The sequence below is a fragment of the Leiobunum rupestre genome, chromosome 1 (genome assembly GCF_980474605.1).
Source record: "Leiobunum rupestre chromosome 1, qqLeiRupe1.1.hap1, whole genome shotgun sequence".
NCBI classification, from domain to species: domain Eukaryota; kingdom Metazoa; phylum Arthropoda; class Arachnida; order Opiliones; family Sclerosomatidae; genus Leiobunum; species Leiobunum rupestre.
Genome location: NC_143384.1, coordinates 9,857,960 through 9,879,396, shown reverse-complemented (window position 1 = coordinate 9,879,396; position 21,437 = coordinate 9,857,960). Strand labels below are relative to the sequence as shown.

The 21,437-nt window shown below is 35.6% G+C and overlaps 2 protein-coding genes across 2 annotated transcripts; both read left to right on the top strand.

Annotated features, from left to right (window-relative positions):
* The first annotated feature begins 86 nt into the window (after positions 1-86).
* Positions 87-1,614, top strand: LOC149961060 (WAP four-disulfide core domain protein 18-like). The gene is made up of 2 exons (XM_090167562.1): positions 87-176; positions 1,216-1,614. The coding sequence occupies exons 1-2, from the start codon at positions 128-130 to the stop codon at positions 1,374-1,376; spliced, it is 210 nt and encodes a 69-aa protein (XP_090023688.1). The 5' UTR covers positions 87-127; the 3' UTR covers positions 1,377-1,614.
* Positions 1,615-12,741: 11,127 nt separating this feature from the next.
* LOC149961059 (uncharacterized) lies at positions 12,742-14,365 on the top strand. Its single transcript, XM_090153439.1, has 5 exons — positions 12,742-12,990; positions 13,054-13,218; positions 13,531-13,728; positions 13,875-14,153; positions 14,222-14,365. Exons 1-5 carry the CDS (start codon positions 12,742-12,744, stop codon positions 14,363-14,365), a joined length of 1,035 nt encoding a protein of 344 aa, XP_090009565.1.
* The last annotated feature ends 7,072 nt before the right edge of the window (positions 14,366-21,437 follow it).

Sequence of the window (21,437 nt, the reverse complement as noted above, 5' to 3'; positions counted from 1 at the left end):
TAAAGCACTGTAACGATTCCAAAATCGCGATAAAACAGAAAGCATAAATAGGAGATCGTTTCTGTTTCTAAAATATTTCACTCGAGAACGTTTGGCTGTTAGCTTCGTTTGTTAAAGACAAGAAAAAATGAAATCTAAAATAATTGTCATTTTGTTTTTGGCGATTATGATCCAAGGTAAATATTTTAAAAATGATTCAATTTACTATTTTTTCTAAAAACAATTTGTGAAAAAACAAAAAAAGGATAAATTCCAATATTATAAACAATGTAAATTATCTATAGTTTGTTTGGAAATAAGTGTTTTCAGTTGTTGTTTGTACGATACGGAAAATAGTTTAAAATTTAACAAAAATTGATATCATTTTTTTTAAATAAAATTAGTAGTAAGATTTTTTCAAACATTTAGTTTTAAGTTAGGATTATATTATATTTCGAGGTTTTCCAAAACTGAAATTGAATTGGGTTCTCAAATAAATAAACTTTAAACCCAATTTCATTATAATCCTTCAATTTTAAATACTTAAACCATTGGTATCTGTGCGTTTCTGATACTTCAAGTTTAAAAATATTGGCGTAAATCCTTACAAACAGAGTAAAAAAATATTTAATTTAAAAGCAGCAATTCAAAAATACTATCCCATAGAGCTAGTACTTCGAATTTCGATTCCACCTAACATCACTTAATTTCATTTTCCATGCGACAGCACGTTTACATCATAGCAGATTGAATAATTTCTAGTACCTGGAATATTAAAACTAGTTATTGCTTTAGGATAAAAGTTTTGATTCCTCTTTCGTTATAAATAAAAGCTTTTTAATTGCAACATTACGTACATTTTAGGAAAGAATTCACTTTATAACTAGAGATTTCTTTACATTTATAAATAATTTGTGTTTTGATTGTAAATCACGGAAGTAGTTGTTTTGTCCAGCGGTAAAAACAGGAACCATTGGAACGTGTGCCTCTCTTAGCCGGAGATAACCCAATTAAAATAATATTCTACGTAAAAAAGTATCGCCTACTCATGGCAACGTGCTCAAGTTAAGTGTTTGCTTCAATAATGCACCTTGAGAGTTATTGGTCGTCTTACGATATTAAATAGCCCCTTTATGTTTTGCATTAGTAAATGCATTTTATAAATAATTTACAGTTTACTATTAGAGATTTCTTTAAATAGATTTTTTTAATTTAATGAATTGTTTATTTTGATAGAATATGAAGGTAGTTCTTGTCGTTGTCCAGCGGTGAGGGGAGGATCTTTTGGAACGTGTGCCCAGAGCTGCAGGAGGTCCCCAGATTCTTGTCCTCGCAATCAGAAGTGCTGTTCTAATGGATGCGGTCATTCATGTAGGCCTTGCGCACATCGTGGCTAGAACGTTAGGTTATTGTAATAACAATATTAAATAATAAAGCTATGGAATTTCGGCTTTAAAAAAATGGCTTAAAAACGTTCTTATTTCGAAATGTTTACTAATTTTACTATTAATTTAGTATATAAAAGTCGTGTGTTTCCACATTGTGTTCAGTGAAAACCCAGGGTTCCGCGACCATTGTTTAAAGGTTCTGAATAAACTTATTGGAAAAAATATAAAGTTTCAATAACCTGTTAACATTGATATAATAGCTCATATCTGGTGCAAACATTTACTGTAATTTCATCTATAGAGTAATTTCCTAAAACGTTTCTTATTTTATAGTATACTTATTTGACCAAATAAATTTAGTAAGTATGTGTTACTAAAGAAAAATATATAACTAAAAATATGATTCTTAATAAATCCATTTCAAGGGTAGCATCTGCCAAGTAACAGATATTGAAAAAGGTTTTGATAAAACCACTTATTTAATAATTTATGGAATGATTTAATAAAAATTAATTTTTATTTTTATAAATTGCCCTTAAGTGTGCTCACCATCTTTCAAACTTGTAAACATATTTCTCAGATGTTAATGTATATATTTAAAACTCTTTTCCTTAATTCTGACCTTTCAAACGGATTCCATAAACAGATATACGTCACGTCGAAATTATTATATTGAAATGAATTTTATTAAAGGATGATAAAATACCCGAATAAGTAGATTAGTCCATAATTAAGAAGGATAAAATAGCTAAACCCTAAACAAATTTGAAGAAATTAAAAAACTTACAAATAACTCGTACCAATAGGTCTTCGAGCAAACAAAAAGAGGCGAATCTCGGATCAAATAGATCTTCGAGTAAAAAACTACATAAAAACTAAATAAAATAGCCAGAAAGTCAAACGGTAGACCGGTTTCGTTCTATTTGGAACTCATCAGTACCGTGTGGGAAATCTGGCTGGCGACTGTTATATCGAAAAGAGAAACTAAGCCTTAACATAAAAAATTTCAAAACGCGTTGCATATAGCAACGGAAAGCCGAAAAGGGTGGAGTGTGGTGGAGAATAGTATATACGAAAAGTTGCGTTTTTTTATTTTCTTCAAATTTGTTTAGGGTTAAGCTATTTTATCCCTTTTAATTATGGACTAATCTACTTATGAATTTTATTAGTCTAGGCAATACCGCCTTAAGGCAGAACCTCTATCACAAAGAGGCTATCGCTAAAGTCACCGAAATAATTTTGTGATCGAAAAAAACGGATGGTTGTAGAACTGTATACAAGGCAGTTGAGCGGCACCTAGCGTCTGTTATTTAAACTATAGATACCCGAATGGCAGAGATAAATACAATTAATTTCTTAACATATTAAGCGTGGCTGTTAAAGTAATTCTATTACAATGAAACTTATAGAATACACTATTAAAGAAAAAACTAATAAATTGGAACGCTATATTTAAACTATTTGATTGTTGAATGACTCTCTAATTGTTACATATTTAGGAAAATTTCAGTACTATTTATACATAATTTTAAATTCATAAAATGTTGGCTTATTTTACCTTATTCAAAGAGAACAAGTCGACCCAGGCCGTAATATTAGTTCCACATCAGTGTATTCGAGTGGGCAAACCCATACACCCTTAGTGGACACAGGTAGGCAAGCTAATACAAAAGCTGTTGAAGCTACGTGATTTCTTATCGTTTGATATAAATATTTCCACCCTAAGTTAAAGAGTGGGCAACGCCCACCCTCAGGATACGCGGGTGGGTAAACCAATACAAAAGCTGTTGAGGCCATGTGATTTCCTATCGTCAGATATAAAAAATACCATCCTAAGTTGAAGAATTAAAACTTGGACGCCACCCACCCTCAGGATACGTGGGTGGGCAAAGCAATACAAAAGCTGTTGAGGCCATGTGATTTACTATCGTTTGATATATAATTTAACATCCTATGTTAAAGAGTGGCCACCGCCCACCCTCAGGATACTCGGGTGGGCAAACCAAATGAACCAATACAAAAGCTGTTGAGGCCATGTGATTTCCATTTTTAGGGCGTATTACAATTTTCGTGGCGTACGATATCGTACCATTCGGTGGCTCTACCTTTAAGGGGGCTGGTCGGAGGGGGCGGAAATTAATGGCAATACGTGCGCGTCAAAGAGTTCTATCAAATGAGACCAAGTCTCTGGACCAACTATACAAACTATACAAGTTCGCCAAGAAGGCAATAATTTTATTTCGTGCCACATATAAACGACTTCTGACCACACACGGTTTCGATAAGAAAGTGTCACACTTATTTAATACTTCTGACCATACACGGTTTCGATAAGAAAGTGCCACACTAATTTATTACTTCTGACCACACATGGTTTCGATAAGAAAAATTGCCAAAATCCAGGCGGCGCTAGAACTAAATTCAACTTTCACCTAAGAAGAATCTATTTCCGTTTGATCAATCCATGATAGATCCTTCTTAGGTGAAAGTTGAACATGGATCTATTACCTGCAGCTTTAGCCAGTGCAAGTTTTATCACATAACTATTCTTGTATTTTACCTCTCCGAGGGGACTTTTTACTCTAGGAGGGATTATACAACCACCGTGTCTGTCTGTGGGTCTGTCTGTCAGGCCTGCGAACGCGTTCGCATTTTCGGGTCAAAGGTTAATCACTGCGTAGTGTTGGCAAAACCACGGTGTTACGGTGAGCGTTAACGGATTTATTTGCGGTTGGGTTTGGTTGGTTGGTCTTTTCTCGTCATCGCTCACCGTCGCGACAGTTTTAACTCAGTTTGATATTTCGTTATTGTAATGTGTAGGTTGTGAATGTTGAGTTCATGTTATAACGGTTGTGGATGTTGAGTCTGTTGTGTTTGTATGGGCGTTTTCTCTCCAACTTCTTCTGAATGACTTTGGGTGCTGAGTGTTATGCAACCTCTCAACGTCCAATGGCAGGGTTTCCACCAATTGCACACGGTATTCGTCTTAGTATCAATTTGCGATTTATTGGCGCCGGCCGGGAATCGAACGCGGGTCTGCCTCGTGCAGGATATGTACTCTAACCACTCAGCCACCAAAGCTTGCCGGAGGTCCTTTACAAAGCTATAAAGTTAGGTACTATAATTTATTCTACATCATTTTAAATATTCATAAATTATATTAATATTATATTTAATTAAATATTAATTTTTCGTTAACGCCCACCGTCGCTACGTTTGTTATAGGTGCGTATTCTCCAACTCCTTCTTATTAACATTTGGGACGGACAGAGCGTTGAGTGTAATGGCAATCACTCAACTTCCAATGGCAGGGTTTCCACCAATTAATTACGGTATTCGTCTTAGCATCAATTTGCGATCGCATCGCGCGGGATTTGAACCCGAGACCTCCTGCTTGACAGGCGGACGTTCTACCATAGAACCACCGACGCTTGTTACACTTCATTGAAAATTAGACCTTCAGCTTTATCGGAAGCGTATTTAATAGAGTACGAAATTTTGGTTTAATTTAAATGGAATTGAAATTGAAATTATTGCATCGAAGAGATTCTAATTTAGCGTTTTCTCTATTGATTAAAAACAAATGCGCCACCCAGGTTTCGAACCCAGGCCATTCGGCTTAGCAGTCGAGCGCTCTATCACAGAACCACCGATAGCTGCTTAGTTTCACTGAAAATAAGACACTCATCGTTAGCATAATAGGTAATAAAGTCTTGAATTTTTTTATGAATGAATTTATGAAGGCGTAATCTGGTTTTTTTACGAATGAAATTATGTTGATTTAATCTTGTTTGTCTAATCTTTGGTATTGTTGGTTTTTTCTGTCTTATATTTGTATCTACTATTTTTTAAGTTTATATCCTTTCCCCCGCAAAATCGTCCAGTCTTAGAGGAACCTTTAAGAGCGTAAGTCATGCCCAAAAGCTTATCCGGTTTCATTATAATAACGTGAAAAATCATATTCGTGAATGGTAAGGTGTTGCGCCTCTTGATATTATATTTTCTATTGCTTGATTTCTAAGTATTTGAACTAATTTATTGCTTGACTGCGTTATAATATTTTTTTATGAGTTTTGTTTCTGAAGTCTGATTGATTGGGTTGTTATTGTGTATTTTTTTATTCGTTATTTTTATTTTTGATACTCTAATATCTTAAACTGGATATAGTATAACGTTACTTCTGCGTATTTCGAATGTGCGTGACTTGGAGGGTATTTTCACGTTTTATTAGGATCAGTTTTTTAAATTTTAAATATCTTTCGTTTTATTTGTATTTTATTTAGTTTTTCCAGTCGTATATTTTTATCGAGTTGTATACATCGTGCGCTTACACTTATGTTGGTCTGGTTTGAAACTGGGTCGTCATTACTTCGTAATTTATTTTAAACGTTTTCTCGACTGATTAAGATGTTTAATTTGAAATAAAATGAGCGTTAAAGATGCGGCAAGTATTTCGTAAGCGAGAAAAATACAAATACCCTCTGTAGATATTTATTTCATTAAAATTTGCTTCGTAATATATTTAACTGATAAACTCGTTCTGTAAATAGGGTTAAATTCAATTGTGCATTGTTTTAGTACGTCTAACTCACTGTTGTAATTACTTAATTTATAATATTCTGAATAAATTATACTCGGTTGTTTTGTCTCAATTATTTTAAATATAAATAAAATTTTATACCGGGCGGGATTGAACTTGGATTACGTTTTTAGTAAATAACTCGGAATTGCGGAGATCTATCTTTAAGGGTCATCTCGAGAAATTAATACCGCTAGGGACAATTCTTCCAAGGAGAGGTATATTTTGGCTTGCCAACTTGTTGGAGATTACGCGGCTAGAAGCTTTCTGGGTTCGAGTCTCGGTGGTGCCAATAATTTAAATTATATTAATAAATTATTTTTGGCAGCTCCATCTACCGTGTCGTTGCTTTCCACGCCAAACAAACTACAAACAACAAACAACACTTAACGACATTCCGTCCATAGCAATAGTTCCACTTCGATATATATATATCTCGATGTGGAACTAAAAAGCTCAAGCTCCTATTATTCCTGTAACGTGTTAAATTGAGAACGGTCTGTTCAAAGTTAACCGGCCAGAATATTCCTGAACTTTTATCTGGGTCCAAGAGCAACCTACAAGAGAAACCAGATTCAAAGCGTTAACAACTACAACTACACTTTTTGTTATAGTAGAAGACGAAAAAAAATATTGGAAAACTGTAGGCACAAGTTGGCACGTTCCTATGTTGAAAAATGTATACCTATTTTAGGGGTCTCTAAAAGTTTAAAAAAATACCCTCTGGGGCCTCCAATTATATGTGACCGAAAATGATTTTGAAATTTTATTTTTTTTTAAAAATTGGTCATCTATAGCCCTCTCAAAAAGAAATTCCATTCAATTCCAATTTCCAAGAGTCCTAAATGGCCCTTACAAAACGTTATCTTTTGAACCACCTATACTCGAAATAAATATTACCGAAGTACACTACCAAAGCCAGCGAACTCTGTGGTTTCTGCCTTTGGTAGTGTACTCTGGTAACATTGATATAGAAGGAGACCTGACTAGGAGTTGACAGCGGTTGCCGCGTTAAATGAGCCCCGGCATCGGCAACACAAAAACTCGTTTCTCCCAATCCCTCCCGCTTTTAACCCTCCCCTCAAATTTTTCTCTGCGGTATCTTGGCCACCGCGTGAGATCCATACTATCGACATTGCGCCCTCTGGAAGCAAGTTAAGATTAAGATTGGTTCTCTTCCCGAGGTGTCTCTATACATTCTACAAAATGGGGCATTAAGTGAGAAACTGGATATCTTTGATACGACTTAAACCGTTGCAACGCTTAAACGAAGGGAAATCCCAGCGGAGCTGAAGTCGAAGCGTAAAGCATCGTACCAGTCACTACTTTGAATAGAGAGCGTCCTGGGGATTACGGGTGTTTCTTTTTAACACTTTGTCACTTTTGCTAAATCTCGTGATTTCAGTGACCACTGACCGTAGAGAAAGGACCTAGACCTTCGGTCAAACTTGTCGGAGTTAACGCGCGTTTCTTTATTTCGTTTTCTGCTCCTGAACAAACAAGTAGCTCCGAAAACAATTAGTTACTCGTGTTTACTATACATACAGTAATATTATTTGACATTATTTTGAATTTTATTCCCATTATTTTGGAAAATACGAGCAATTTTAGTTCCCCGCCTTGTCGTTTTGAAAGCGATTCTAAGCGAACCGACTTGGACTAGTTGCTTCGCGAACCAAAACACAAAGCGATATCTCACGCTGGTTTTGAAAACTAGTTATCTAAAACGAAGCGATTTTAGGGGTAAGTGTGAACCTGGCTTAATAGTAGCTGCTTTGCCAAACAGCCTTTTTTAGGCTAATTAGCTATTTATATCTAAAATAATCAAACAGCCTTTTTCAAGGCTATTTAGCTGTTTTAAGCTAATTCTTTTAAACAGTCTTCTTCAAGGCTAATTAGCTATTCTAGCTAAATTATTCCAACAGCCCTTTTCAAGGCTAATTAGCTATTTTAGCTTAATTATTCAAACAGCCCTTTTTAAAGCTAATTAGCTATTTTAGCTAAATTATTCAAACAGCCTTTTTCAAGGCTAATTAGCTATTCTAACTAAATTATTCCAACAGCCTTTTTCAAGGCTAATTAGCTATTCTAGCTAAATTATTCCAACAACCTTTGTCAAGGCTAATTAGCTATTCTAGCTAAATTATTCAAACAGTCTTTATCAAGGCAAGATATAGCTGTTATTATTATAAAGTCTGTTTGAAGATTACACAGCTTCAACTAAGCTTCATTTTCTTAAACCTTTTTAAGGTTTTTTCGCTATTAGTATATAATAATATAATTTTATCTGGGGCCCAAAAACGACCAAAATGGAAAAGGGAAGATAGTTTCGTTAGTAGTCAGAAAGGTGCAATGGCACGTTTTTGGAAATCGTCGGCGCAAAGCCATAACAATAGTTCTGATGAAAACCTAGGCAAAGAATTGGGAGAGGGTTTAGAATCCTTGGGGACTGATAACAGCGGTAGTAATACTGCTGAAGTTCTTCCAAACGTCAGTAATGATATGGAAATGGAACTAACTCATGAAGGACCAATTGCACAAGTAATTGCAACCCCCAACTCTAACCATGCACAAAATAGATCAAACAACGTGTCCAATTCAAAATAAATGGACTTACACGCGTTGAATAACTTGGATATTAGTCTAGATAAAGATTGACTTCCAGTTCAGCCTAAATTAAATCATTTTCCCCAAAGATTAATTGGAAGTATATATCGAGGTTTCAATTCTTCTTGGTATGACAAATATCAAATGATTGAATATTCAGTTGCAAAGGTTGCAGTGTATTGTTTTTGTGGCCGTCATTTTTAGGCAGTAAAAATACTGGATTTCTAAAGGTATTTTCGGATTGGAACAATATAGGGAAACAATTCGAAGAACACTTCACTTCCAACCAATCTTCTCATTAACTAGCCTACCAAATGTACTTAGACTACATGGAATCCAAATCCCGTGGATCCATAGCTTGCCAGGTTAACGACCACCATAGACTAGACATTAATAGAAATTGAGAGGTCCTATCTACACACGTGGAAGTGATTATTTTATGTGCCCAACAAGATTTAGCACTTCAGGGGAACACTTACACATCCGCCAACAATATTGGGAATAGGGGAAACTTTATTGCAATATTAGATCTTTTAAAAAGAAAATGTTCTGATTTAAAAGCCAAGTGCGATAATATACCGAATAATGCCAAATATATGCACAGCAGCATACCAAACGAAATTATTGGCATTTGTGCAAGTTTAGTGAGAAAAATTATTGTTCTAGTGGTCTACGAATCCGGAGGATTCTACTTTGTAATAGCTGACGAAACTTGAGACAATGTGCGAGTAGAGCAGTTAAGTCTTTGTATTCGATATACTAAAGCAGAAATAGCTGTCGTAGAACGATTTCTAGAGTTCACAGATTTTCACCAGTTTGATTCTGAGAGTATCAGCTTGGCAATTATAAATCTTTTAAAAGAGGGTGGTTTCAAACTGGAGAATTGTGTTGCACAGACTTATGATGGGGCTAGTGCAATGAGTGGACATGTAAAAGGAGTGAGGGTGAAAGTAGAAGAAGCAGTAGGTGGCCATTGTCCGTACGTTCATTGCTACGCCTACCGCTTAAATTTAGTTTTGGTTGACTGTTGCACCAAAATATCGACAGTTAGGGAACTACTTGGTTTGGTTCAAGCCATTATAACTTTCAAAGCAATTCGGTCATTAGAAGTGAATATTTTTAAAACTCCCAAAAAGATCTAGGCTACGATATACTAAAATTGCCACAATGCTGCGACACTCGATGGTGGAGCAAAAAAAGGGGATTCACTATTTTAGAAATAGACTCGATTCCGTAGTTTTAACTTTAGATAATCTGATTGAAAACGGAAAACCCGACGAGGCTGCTGAGTGTCGTGGGTATATATCCCAATTACATAACTTCAACAACTTTATATTAGTCGTTGCATTAGACGAAGTATTAGGTGTAACAAATTCCCTGTCGGAATATTTTCAAAGTTCCAAAGTTATTTTTACGGAAGCCGTCGCCATTGGCCAAGCTACCTTAGAAGATTGTAGAAACTCTGAACGCTTTGATTCTATTTGGGCAGAAGCTACTAAAATCGCGGAATCGGCTTTTATTGCAGTACCTGACTGTAATAGCGAACCATTAGCTTTATGGAAACGTAAAATTATCCCTAACAGGAGATTAAAACATAGTGTGGTAACAAGTACAACGGGAACCAGGGAAACTGAACCAATAACCCTGATAGACCAGATTTCAAATTAATAGACAAATTTATTTCTGAAATGAAAATACGACTATTAGAAAACTCTGGTGTATATAAAGGTATCATGACGTGTGACCCTAACTCTGAGAACTTCCTAAACGAAATCGATATCCTAACATATTGTAAAAAATACGATAGGTTTCATTTCGACCTTGATTCCTTAAAAAGTTAAATTAAAATTGCAAGAAATCTAATTATCCCCAAAATATTTAACAGCGTAAGCGACTGCTTCCACTAGTTAATGCCCATGGAAGATGGCTTCCCTGACCTTGTCTTGTTAAGTGCTACAAGGTTGTTTCATGCATTCCTGTGGCAAACACTATCTCAGAAAGAAGTTTCAGTTCCCTGAAAAGAATAGAAACACGTCTACTAACAACTATGGGAGAATTTAGACTTTCAAATCTGGCTACAGGGGTGTTTTAAAGGTGTTAAAAAGTGAAACACCTAGTTCACACCATTTTAACACCATTTACACTCAATTTGATGAGTCGAACCCAGATTCAACACCTTAACCAAACAATTAAACCCGTTTTACTCTCCATAGTTTATGAAACAATATATCTTCTAACATGTAAACGCACTTTTAATCAGTTAAAATCACACCTTTAAAAGTGTTAATACGCCTTTATTAAGAGTTAAATCACACCTTTATAAGTGTTAATACGCCCTTTTTAAGAGTTAAAATCACACCTTTAAAAGTGTTAATACGCCCTTTTTAAGAGTTAAATCGCACCTTTTAAAGTGTTAATACGCCATTTTGTTAGAGTTAAATCACACCTTTAAAAGTGTTAATACGCCATTTTGTTGGAGTTAAATCACACCTTTAAAAGTTTTTATACGCCCTTTTTAAGAGTTAAATCACACCTTTAAAAGTTTTTATACGCCCTTTTTAAGAGTTAAATCACACCTTTAAAAGTTTTTATACGCCCTTTTTAATAGTTAAATAACACCATTAAATCTACAACACATGGGCCAACGAAATGATTCATAACCCCAAATTTCACCATCGCGCAAAGCGTGTCAACATAAGTGAATTCTATATAACAGAGCTGGTCCGAGACGATCAGTCATTACGCCTTAAATAATATCTTCATCAAGGGTGATCACTTAAGAACAAGTTGGCAAGTTAAAATATACCTCTCCTCGGAAGAATTGTCCCTAGTGGTATTAATTTCTCGAGATAACCCTTAAAGATATCTCCGCAATTTAGAGTTATTTGTTAAAAATGTTATCCCAGTTCTATCCCGCCCGGTATAAAATTTTAATTATAATTGAAGTAATTGAGACGAAACGACCAATTTTAATTTATTCAGAATATCATAAGTTAAGTAGTTACAACAGTGAGTTAGACGTACTATAACAATGCACAATTGAATTAAACCCTTTTTACAGTACAAGTTTGTCAGTTGAATATAATACAAAGCAAATTTTAATGAAAGAAATATCTACAGAGGGTATTATAACTAGTGCTTCTAACCGAGCAGTTTGTTTTATACGCGTAACCGATTATCCGACTTTTTTATCAACCGCAGATTAAACAGGTAGCCGTATATTTCCGATAAACCGTAGATAACAGCTGACTGCTGGGCGCAATCCGATAAGTGTTAAGACCAAATAGATGATATCTATTTTTAATCTATTTCTTTTAACCGAAATAACCGCCGACAGATCGCGATTGATAAGCAAAAAGTATATGTGATACGGAAATAGACGAAATTTTTTATAGATAAAACAAATTAATTTAAAAAAAGGCATTAATCTTATACGCCCCATGCTATTTTTATTGTGTAATTTGTTTATGGGTGGGTTCGCGCGATATATTTATGTCGGTGTAGCTGAAAATAGTCGCGTACTTCAGTACTAGGACAAGCACGACATAGTTTGTTTTGGTGGTATGGCCACTTGTTCGCTTCCCGAGACCATGGTGGTTGATAACACCGACGCCGACAAGGTGCACCGTTACCGTAGCGAGGTCTGGAAACATTTTAAAAAGGTGAATGAAACCCAACTGGATGGCTCAGTTACGATTTTTGCAAAATGTGTCCATTGTTCTGGGTAAGTCTTTAAATATTAATTTAATACGCGTTGCTGTCAAATTGTGCTAATTAACTTAAATGTGCTCTTTTGAATCTCGGTAGTGGTAAATATTGTCAAGATGCAAAAACCAACAAGAGCACGGACTCTCGAAAAAATATAAACGTCTAAGTTCTATTTTATGTCATAGAATATTGAGGGTCAATTGTCCTTCACACACGATTGTTGGACATCAGCCAATATGATTCCTTTCGTTGCTGTAACATGCCACTGGGTGGATAAATTGTGGAATGGGCAGAGCTGCTTGTTACGGTTTATGTACTTTCCCGGGCGCCACACAGGAATTAATATTTGTAACAAATTTCTAAGCCTTCTACGTGAACGACAAGTAAAAAATGTAATTAATACGAAAAAATCTTAAAATATCAAATTACTTTGAAGCTATTAAAACTTTCGTTATTACCTTTAATGTCTTAGCTGTGACAATGGATAACGCAGCGAACAATGAGACATTTACCCAAGAATTAACTGCCCCATCAGTTGAATTAGGTTTTCGCTTTACCCCAGATAATCGAATCTGTTGTTTCGCTCACATTTTAAATATAGTCGTGCAAGACTTATTGAAAAATTTGAAGTCTGATGCCAAACATGACACTGACTTCGATTTAAATTTAACGGAACCAAATGACCCAATTGAAAATAAGGAAATAAGTATTGGCATGGCGGTGACCAAAGTACGGGTAACGCTATACGTCGTCTTTTAAGTCTTTTGTAATTTAATTGTTTATTATTTCTAGTTTAGGAAGATAGTGACCGCAGTTCGTCTGTCACGAACCAAGTCGGATCAATTCTCCGAACTGAACCTGGTCTATGGTCTTTCTGATAATAAACTTATTTTGGGTGTAAGAACACGATGGGGATCTACTTTTGAAATGATAAAGAGGGCTGTGACTCACAGAGCGGTATACATATACATTTGTAATGGTATAATGCCTAAAACTTTGCGTCTGGTGACGCTAACTTTCTTTTCGGTCGATAGAATCAATTTATACCACGGACAAGGATTTCTTCAACTTCCATTTACTTGATGGCGAATGGTTGTTGTTGGAATCGTTGATACTTGTTCTACGGGTAACATAAATTCAATCGTTTAATTATATCTGAATAAAGGGGGTGTAAACTTGGTCATTTTTGGCGCCGCTTAGTGTTTTTGTCCGTTAAAGACGCCTTGGGTTATACTCACTTTCATTTGTAAATTGAATGTTCTTTTCCAGGAATTTGATTTTGCCACAAAACGTATATGCCAAGAGAATTATCCTACGGCTGCTACAATAATTCCAATGTTTAAACTGATCTTGAATAATTTGGAAAAATCCCAAAGAGAATCAAGTGGAGTAATGAAAGACGCGACGTCTAAGGCATTCGAGAAACTAACGACGTATTTTAAACATTCGGATACCTCTGCTTTATGGGTAAGATTTTAAACCTTAATATTCTCAAATTGTCAAACATCAGAAGTAAATTAACCTGTTCATACCTAAACTACCTAACTTAAAACCAAGTAGCGAGAAATGAGGGCTGTTTTCGTCTATATACAGCAATGAACCCTACATTGAAGCTAGAATGGATTAAGGATCACTATGACGCCAAATTTTGCAAAAAGGTGAAAGATACAGTAGTATCAGTGTTTCTCTCTCAGTATGAAGAAGGCCAAATAAGCTGGGTGGACGACGCTCAAAACGGACACAGTTGTCCTGACATTCACGCAGGAGTAGACAATTCGGCCCTCTATCCAAAAATAACCAAACGAAGTACCAAGGCTAAGGCGTCTGAATTATTGATCTATTTGAAGGAAGTAGTTGCACCGCCCCATACAAACATTTTGCAGTGGTGGAAGGTAAATTAATTTCATAGCTGTGAACCAGAATACGTTTTGGCAGTTGACCTTGAATGTTTTTACCATAGTTACACGAAAATGAATTTAAGAAGGTTTCTTGCACGGCTCGTGACTATCTCGGAATTCCTGGGTCATCAGTCGCTTCTGAACGACACTTTTTTCAAGGGACGGACGTGGTAATCCGGAAACTATTTCGGCGATTCTTTGCCTAAAAAACTGGTGGAGTCGTGGAAATAAACTGATTAAACCTGTAAACATTATAACTTGAAATAAACAATACTTGTAGCAAGCAATTACATAAATTTTAATTACTGAAGCTCATTGAAAGTCGTAGAATAGATATCTGGTAGGAGTATCCGTATATTTATCTGGTTTTCAAACGAAAATCAGATCAGATAGAAAATTCGGATAGACAAATCAGTTATCACCTGATCAGATAAAACTTAAGCAGATAAATTTGGTAATCTGCTCAAACTGTTTAAAGAGGTATCCGATATAAGACACTGGTAACAAATTGCCGTATTCGGATAAAAGTTAGAAGCCCTAATTATAACGACCGTTCGCTTTTTGGTTTATAATTTTAACGGAACGGGGCCGATTTTAATTACACTATAGTTTATCGAAATTTTGTTAAAAGAATATTTCCTAAGGCCGCGCGATAAATTTACGATAATAATTTCCCGTCGCCGTTATATCGAAAATTTATTTGATTCGGGATTGCCAGAACTTTAATGTTGTGGGCGAGTGATTAGAAAATAAAATGGCAACCAGAATTATGCAAAATTATAAATGTTTATTTTTATTCATAACAGTCTATGGAACGTTCTAGATTTAACTTTCATCAATAACCCAACAATATATATCACTTCTACGTAATTGTACAGAACTGGTACTCAAGTGTCTAAGATTAGATTTGTTTTAGTTCATCGTGATTGAAAAATAAACCAAAACATACTTACACCTAAGTAAATATCATAAATTATACTGAGTAATTTTAACTAATTTCAAACTACGTTACTATAAACTCTTGTCTTAATTAACAGCTGAGAGCTGTTCGCTACTAATTACTTCCAATCTACTTAATTAGCCTCACAGGTGGAGTTGATAATTTCAAGGGTATAATTAGGTTATTCCAATTAAAAAAATAAAAACAATCAATTTTATCTTACAGCTGACTTGAGTTAGTTCACAATTACTTTAACACTTTCAGTCTTAAACACGCACTGTTTATACACTTAAGTCCATTCACTCACGTTCCAAACACGAAACACAATTTAACTCTTTTCTTGACCGAAGACCGAACATACTAATTAAAACCGCAGAGTTACCTCATAACTTTTAACCGACACCAGTACCCCGTCCTGTAGTAGTTCGTCTGACAGCCAAGAACTAAGAACGACTAAAGCTGGTTTCACACTCGACGGAAAATATGCCGGAAAGACGATAATAAACGCCGAGATGAAAATTGATTCCCATTCGATATACCGCTAACGTTCAACTTTACGCTGCTAATTTTCCGTCGAGTGTGAAACCAGCTTTAAGGCTGGTTTACACTAAGGCAAAACCACCGTGACGGCGGGCGCTAACTTTTGAAATCCTCGTTAGGCCTAATAGAAAATTTTTGCGTTCACGCCCATCGTCACGACGGTTTTGCGCTAGTGAAAACCAACCCTTAATCTTCTTTATTGACGGCAACGGCTTTATATACGTTTATTTGGAGTAAAGATTTGACTAAAGTTCGAAAAATTGAAGAGATTATATTTTTTACCCAGTTTGATTGATAGTTCTCCACACGGTGGCGCTATATTATTACTTTGATATAGTTTCCGCGGGAGTTTTTAATAATTATCATTCAATAAACAATATATACAGATATTGTATTAATCCGTTTAGTTCATAATCATAATTGTTCCTTTACTTGAATATTTTCCCTAAGGAAGTCAATGGCTCGGCGGTGAACTATCCGCATTGTAACAATGCGACCCGAGTTCAATTCCTGATCGCGATCAAATCTTACATTAAAGTACTAAAATATTTAATTAAATATAAGATTAATATCATTTATAAATATTTATTTAAATATAAGGTTAATATAATTTATAAATATTTAATTAAATATAAGATTAATTTAATTTATAAATATTTAAAATGATGTAGAATAAATTATAGTACCTAACGTTATTACTTTGTAAAGGACATTCGCCAAAGCTGTTTTTTAGAAAAACACCGTAAGCTAACAGGCGTTGGTGGGTGAGTGGTTAGAGTACATCTCTTGCACGAGGCAGACCCGGGTTCGATTCCCGGCCAGCGCCAAAAAATCGCAATTTGAATACCGTGTACAACTGGTGGAAACCCTGCCATTGGACGTTGAGAGGTAGCTTTACAATCAGCACTCGGTCCGTCCTAAAGTCATTAAGAAGAAGTTGGAGAGAAAACGCCCATACAAACTCAACAGACTCAACATCCACAACCATCATAACACATCCAACTCCACACCCACAACATTCACAACACGAACTCTACATTAACAACTAACTCCACACCCACAACTTTCACAACACGAACACAACCTACACATAAACATTGCAATATCCAATCAAACTGAATTAAAACTGTAGCGACGGTGAGGGTCGACGAAAAAGACCATCCAAACCCAACCGCATATCCATCCGTTAACGCTTACCGTCACACAGTGGTTTTGCCAACCTTTAAGCTGCTAAAACGGTTGTTCGACGCAGTGATTACCCTTTGCCCCGAAAATGCGAACGCGTTCGCAGGCCTGACAGACAGACCCACAGACAGACAGCAGTGTTGGGCATTAATCAATTAAATTTTCAATCTATTAATTATTTGACTAAAACATTATTGCAATTAAATTAATTGTAACTAAGCGATTATTTGCACATTGCAATTAATTTAATTGTAATTGAAATATTTACAATTAAACCATTAATAATCGAAATTTAACCATTAATTGCCCATTGCAATTAATATAATCGAAATTTAACCATTAATTGCCCATTGCAATTAAATTAATTGAAATTAAACCATTAATCGTCCATTGAAATTAAATTAATTGTAATTAAATTTAATTGGAATTTAATCATTAATTCAACATTGCAATTAAATTCATATCAATTAAAATTAGTTGCAATTAAACAATTAATTCCACATTGCAATTAGTATATTTGGATTAATAACTGTTAATTAACGTTTTGACTGTTTAAAGTATCAATTAAAACTAACAATTAAGTACCCTATTTAAATTTACGGATATCAGATGGAACGATTTATATTTATTTATGCATATGAAATTGCGCTTAGATATATTGCTTCATTAATTAAATTTAGCACTACGCCTTGGTAGGAAACATTACTTTCATAATATCAAAAGTGACATAATTACGAAGTGTGACAATCCCTGTATTTTAATATGCTAATGGTTTAATGAATGCTCGACTCGAGATCGACCACATAAAAGACTATTTATTGTCGCCTTTCTGGATCTATTTTTAGTCTATGGTAGTATATCGTAGGTAGATGGCGAAAGCATCTCCACAGAACGACGAAAAATACAAAAATACACTAGGTTTGACAAGTTCTACTTAGTTCCTCCGTTTATCACTACGAGGCGTTATTTGTTGGTTTTAACATCCTTCCCTCCCCAAGGCATACATTCTCTTCTCCCCTCCCAACTTGTATTTCGCTCGTAACATTCATTAAGAAATAGGTCCGATTGACATACTTTTGGTAATTATGTCAATTTTGATAATATTCATTTTATTATTATTTTCTTTGTATGTCGTTCATATTTCTTTAGTTTGTTGAATGTAACTATAAACTAGCAAAAGCTACCAGTCGCGACTTGTTTGTTTGTTTTGTAGGCGGTTGGCACGGCACGCAGTGCAAGGGGTACTTGCCTTTCGCTCCAGATAAGCCAGATTAATTTTAAGGATACCGCGCACTCCAATTGGACAACTAGAGAAAAATGTCGCTCAATCAAACATCATTCTGTCTTTAATACATCCTAAAAATATCGCGCCTAGCCGCCTTCTTAAACAAATTAAGAAATGTTGGTGATTCATCGCAATTTATTGAACGTTAATTTGGCAAAAATAAAGAGAGCAGTAAAATACATTGTACTTCTTCATAAAGCATATAGTTTACATAATTATGATAGAAGCAAACATTAGAATCCTATACTGACAGGACCTCTGTACTACGTAGTTTTTTTTGCTTCAGTTAAATCATTCTGAGTCATTTTGTCTTTAAATATCATTATAAAATCACCCTAAAAACTGAACCGGATTAACACTGATGGGGGCCCTGTGCCAAGTATAATTTGGGGCCCTTATTTTTCGACTTTTATTATGTCTAAACGCAAAACACCAAAAGAATAGGTTCATTAGCTCTGAAAACGTTGTAGGGTCACGTCACTTGGTTACTTTCCATCGATCTTACAAAGTCCGTAGCGCGCGCATTTTGTTATTAACATGGCTCGCGCAAAATCTAAGAAATTAGGAATTAGTCCACGCAACCTCCGAGGCTCTGAATAAGCCCCAACCTCGGAGGCCACTAAGTTAGCCCCAACCTCGGAGGTCTCCTAATATAGCCTCAACTTCTGGGTCCCTGTACCATTGACTACCATAGCAACCTTGACACATACCTTAATGCGGCCCTGCCTCCGCCCAATTTTTTTTTCCGCAACAAAGTTCCTAAAGTAGCCCAATTTGGCGGGAAATCGCCCATCTGGCAACTCTGTTTCGCTCCCACTTACTACGCTACGCATTTTCCATCGCACTACACATTGGTTCGGACGCCACTCTCCAGTCCGCGCCCTTTACAATAATCTGTTTTAATTGTTAGGCAGCACCGTAACCAGGATTTGATTTCAGGGTGGGCACGCAATGGAAACAAATAAAAAAAAATAACAAATTGTACATACAACCATACGGTCCAGGGTGGGCACGGCCCGACCGCCCCCCCCCCCCCCTGGTTACGGCCCTGTTGTTAGGGTTTAATAAATTGTAAATAATTAATTGTAATTGTGAAAACTCACGATTAAAAATTTATTAATTGTTATATACTGTAGTCGCAATTAAAAACTAACCAATTGTTAATCGTGAGTTTTCACAATCACAATTAATTAATTGTTAATTTTTATAGTCGTGATTAACAATTGATTAAATGTTAATTGTTAATTGTGAGTTTTCACAATTACAATTAATTAATTGTTAATTTTTATAGTCGTGATTAATAATTTATTAAATGTTAATTGTTAATTGTGAAAAGTCACGATTAGTAATTGGTTAGTTTTTAATTGCGACTACAGTATATAACAATTAATAAATTTTTAATCGTGAGTTTTCACAATTACAATTAATTAATTGTTAATTTTTAGTTGCCCCAGCAATTAAAATTTGCCCAACACTGACAGAGAGACAGACACGGTGATTGTATAACCCCTCCTAGGGTACAAAGTCCCCTCGGAGAGGTAAAAATGCGATGAAGGTATTTTTTTGTTTTTAAGCTATCAATAATCAGAGAGTTTTTTATTCATATTTTATCTCTCCGTCATTCTGTTTTTTAGCAGATAAGAATACTTTTTGTCGCGCTAGGTTTTCGGTATAAAACGCCCGGGCATTATTGCTCATGATCGCAGTTAAAATTACGTCATGGGTGTAGCCGGATCGTTGTTGCGTTGCTTTAGATTTACTTAACCGTTTCTTGTAAATTGTCTCTGTCATTTTACCGTGGCGCCCGGTTTGCCGTGCTGTAAATTTCAACACTTTTTGGTTATATAACTAATAAAAGGGTTTTTTTAACACTTCAAAAGTGACATAGTAACTCCATTAAATTTAATATTGAGCTCTTATAGGTGCAATGTACCTTTCAAAAAGGCATTTTAACACCTTTATAGGTGTTATTTACCCCTTCAAAAGTGTGGTTTTACCCCTTTAAAAGTTGTTTTACCCCTTTAAAAGTTGTTTTACGCCTTCAAAAGTGTGATTTTACACCTTCAAAGTGTGATTTTACATTTTTAAGGTGTGTGTGTTACACGGTTATCAAAGGGACGGTAGTCCCTATGCAAGGTCCGGGTATAGAGTACTTGCTATATTATCTCGAGTCAGAATGAAGCCGATTTTACCCCCTCGTATCTCAAAAACTATAGGTCGTATCAAAACAAGTGATGTATCGTTTGAAAGGTTACAGGAACGCGACAAACATATACGACTTGCATCGAACAGGGTTGAGGCGATGTTTCGTAGTAATGGGGCATAGTAAGGCTTAATTTTTCTTCTTCTTCTTCTTCCATCTTCTCCTCGCAGACCACTCTACAGCAAACACTACTGAACCGATTTAAAAGAAATTTGGTATACAGTTTCATATTAAGCTCCCATTGTGTCCTGCCAAAGGAGAAGTTCATATCTGCTATAGGTCTTGAGCTATGGCGACAAATGTACAGTTCAGCGAGTCGGTAACGAAACCATGTAGTAATAAACACATAAGAAGTACTAAACCGGAGCGACCAGTGATTTAAGGTTTGATGGTTGAATCTAGGTGAAAAAGTGGTGCTTTGTTCGAAAAAATTGTCTTAAAGGTTAAAATGCTATGACGGATGTACTTGGAAACTATGTATGGAACATATTTATAGGTGGATTGTAGGCAAGGTTGGTAAAAATACTGTGTATTATAAGGTTAGCGTATAACGCGGAGTCGGGAATAGAGATATCTGCTGAGAAGAAAACGGGGGGAAAACAAGGTGTTTTCCCGGTGTGTGACGTAGCTGGATCCCAGCGAACGATCTACAACGAAAATAAACAGGCGTCGCGTACCTCAGAAACTCCGCGGTGGGAAGACAGCCGAGCGGGAGAGCTGACTGTAAACATTCCTCTTCGGCTGGCAGGCCGCGTCTGCCTTTTTATAAAATTCCTTTGTGGATTAAAATTCAGGTAAGCATTAATCGTTTACCCATAAATTAGATCCATTATATAGTCAGTTGCAGGCTAAGAAAGACAAAATATATAGTACAGTCGACGCAAGGATACCTCAGACCATTTCCGGCCAGTCGACCGCGCGTAATTTAAATTTGACCACTTTACGGTAAATTTCAAATTTCGTGAGTTTCATCGTTTTTTCGCGCCATCTAGGAACCGAAATTGGAATCTATTTTTTAAATTCATGTTGTCATGAGTTTAATTACTGAATGCAGCTAAAGAAGGTTCGATAATTGAAGCTCCAAATATTTTAAATAGCCCCAGAGGTTACTATAAAAAGCATGAT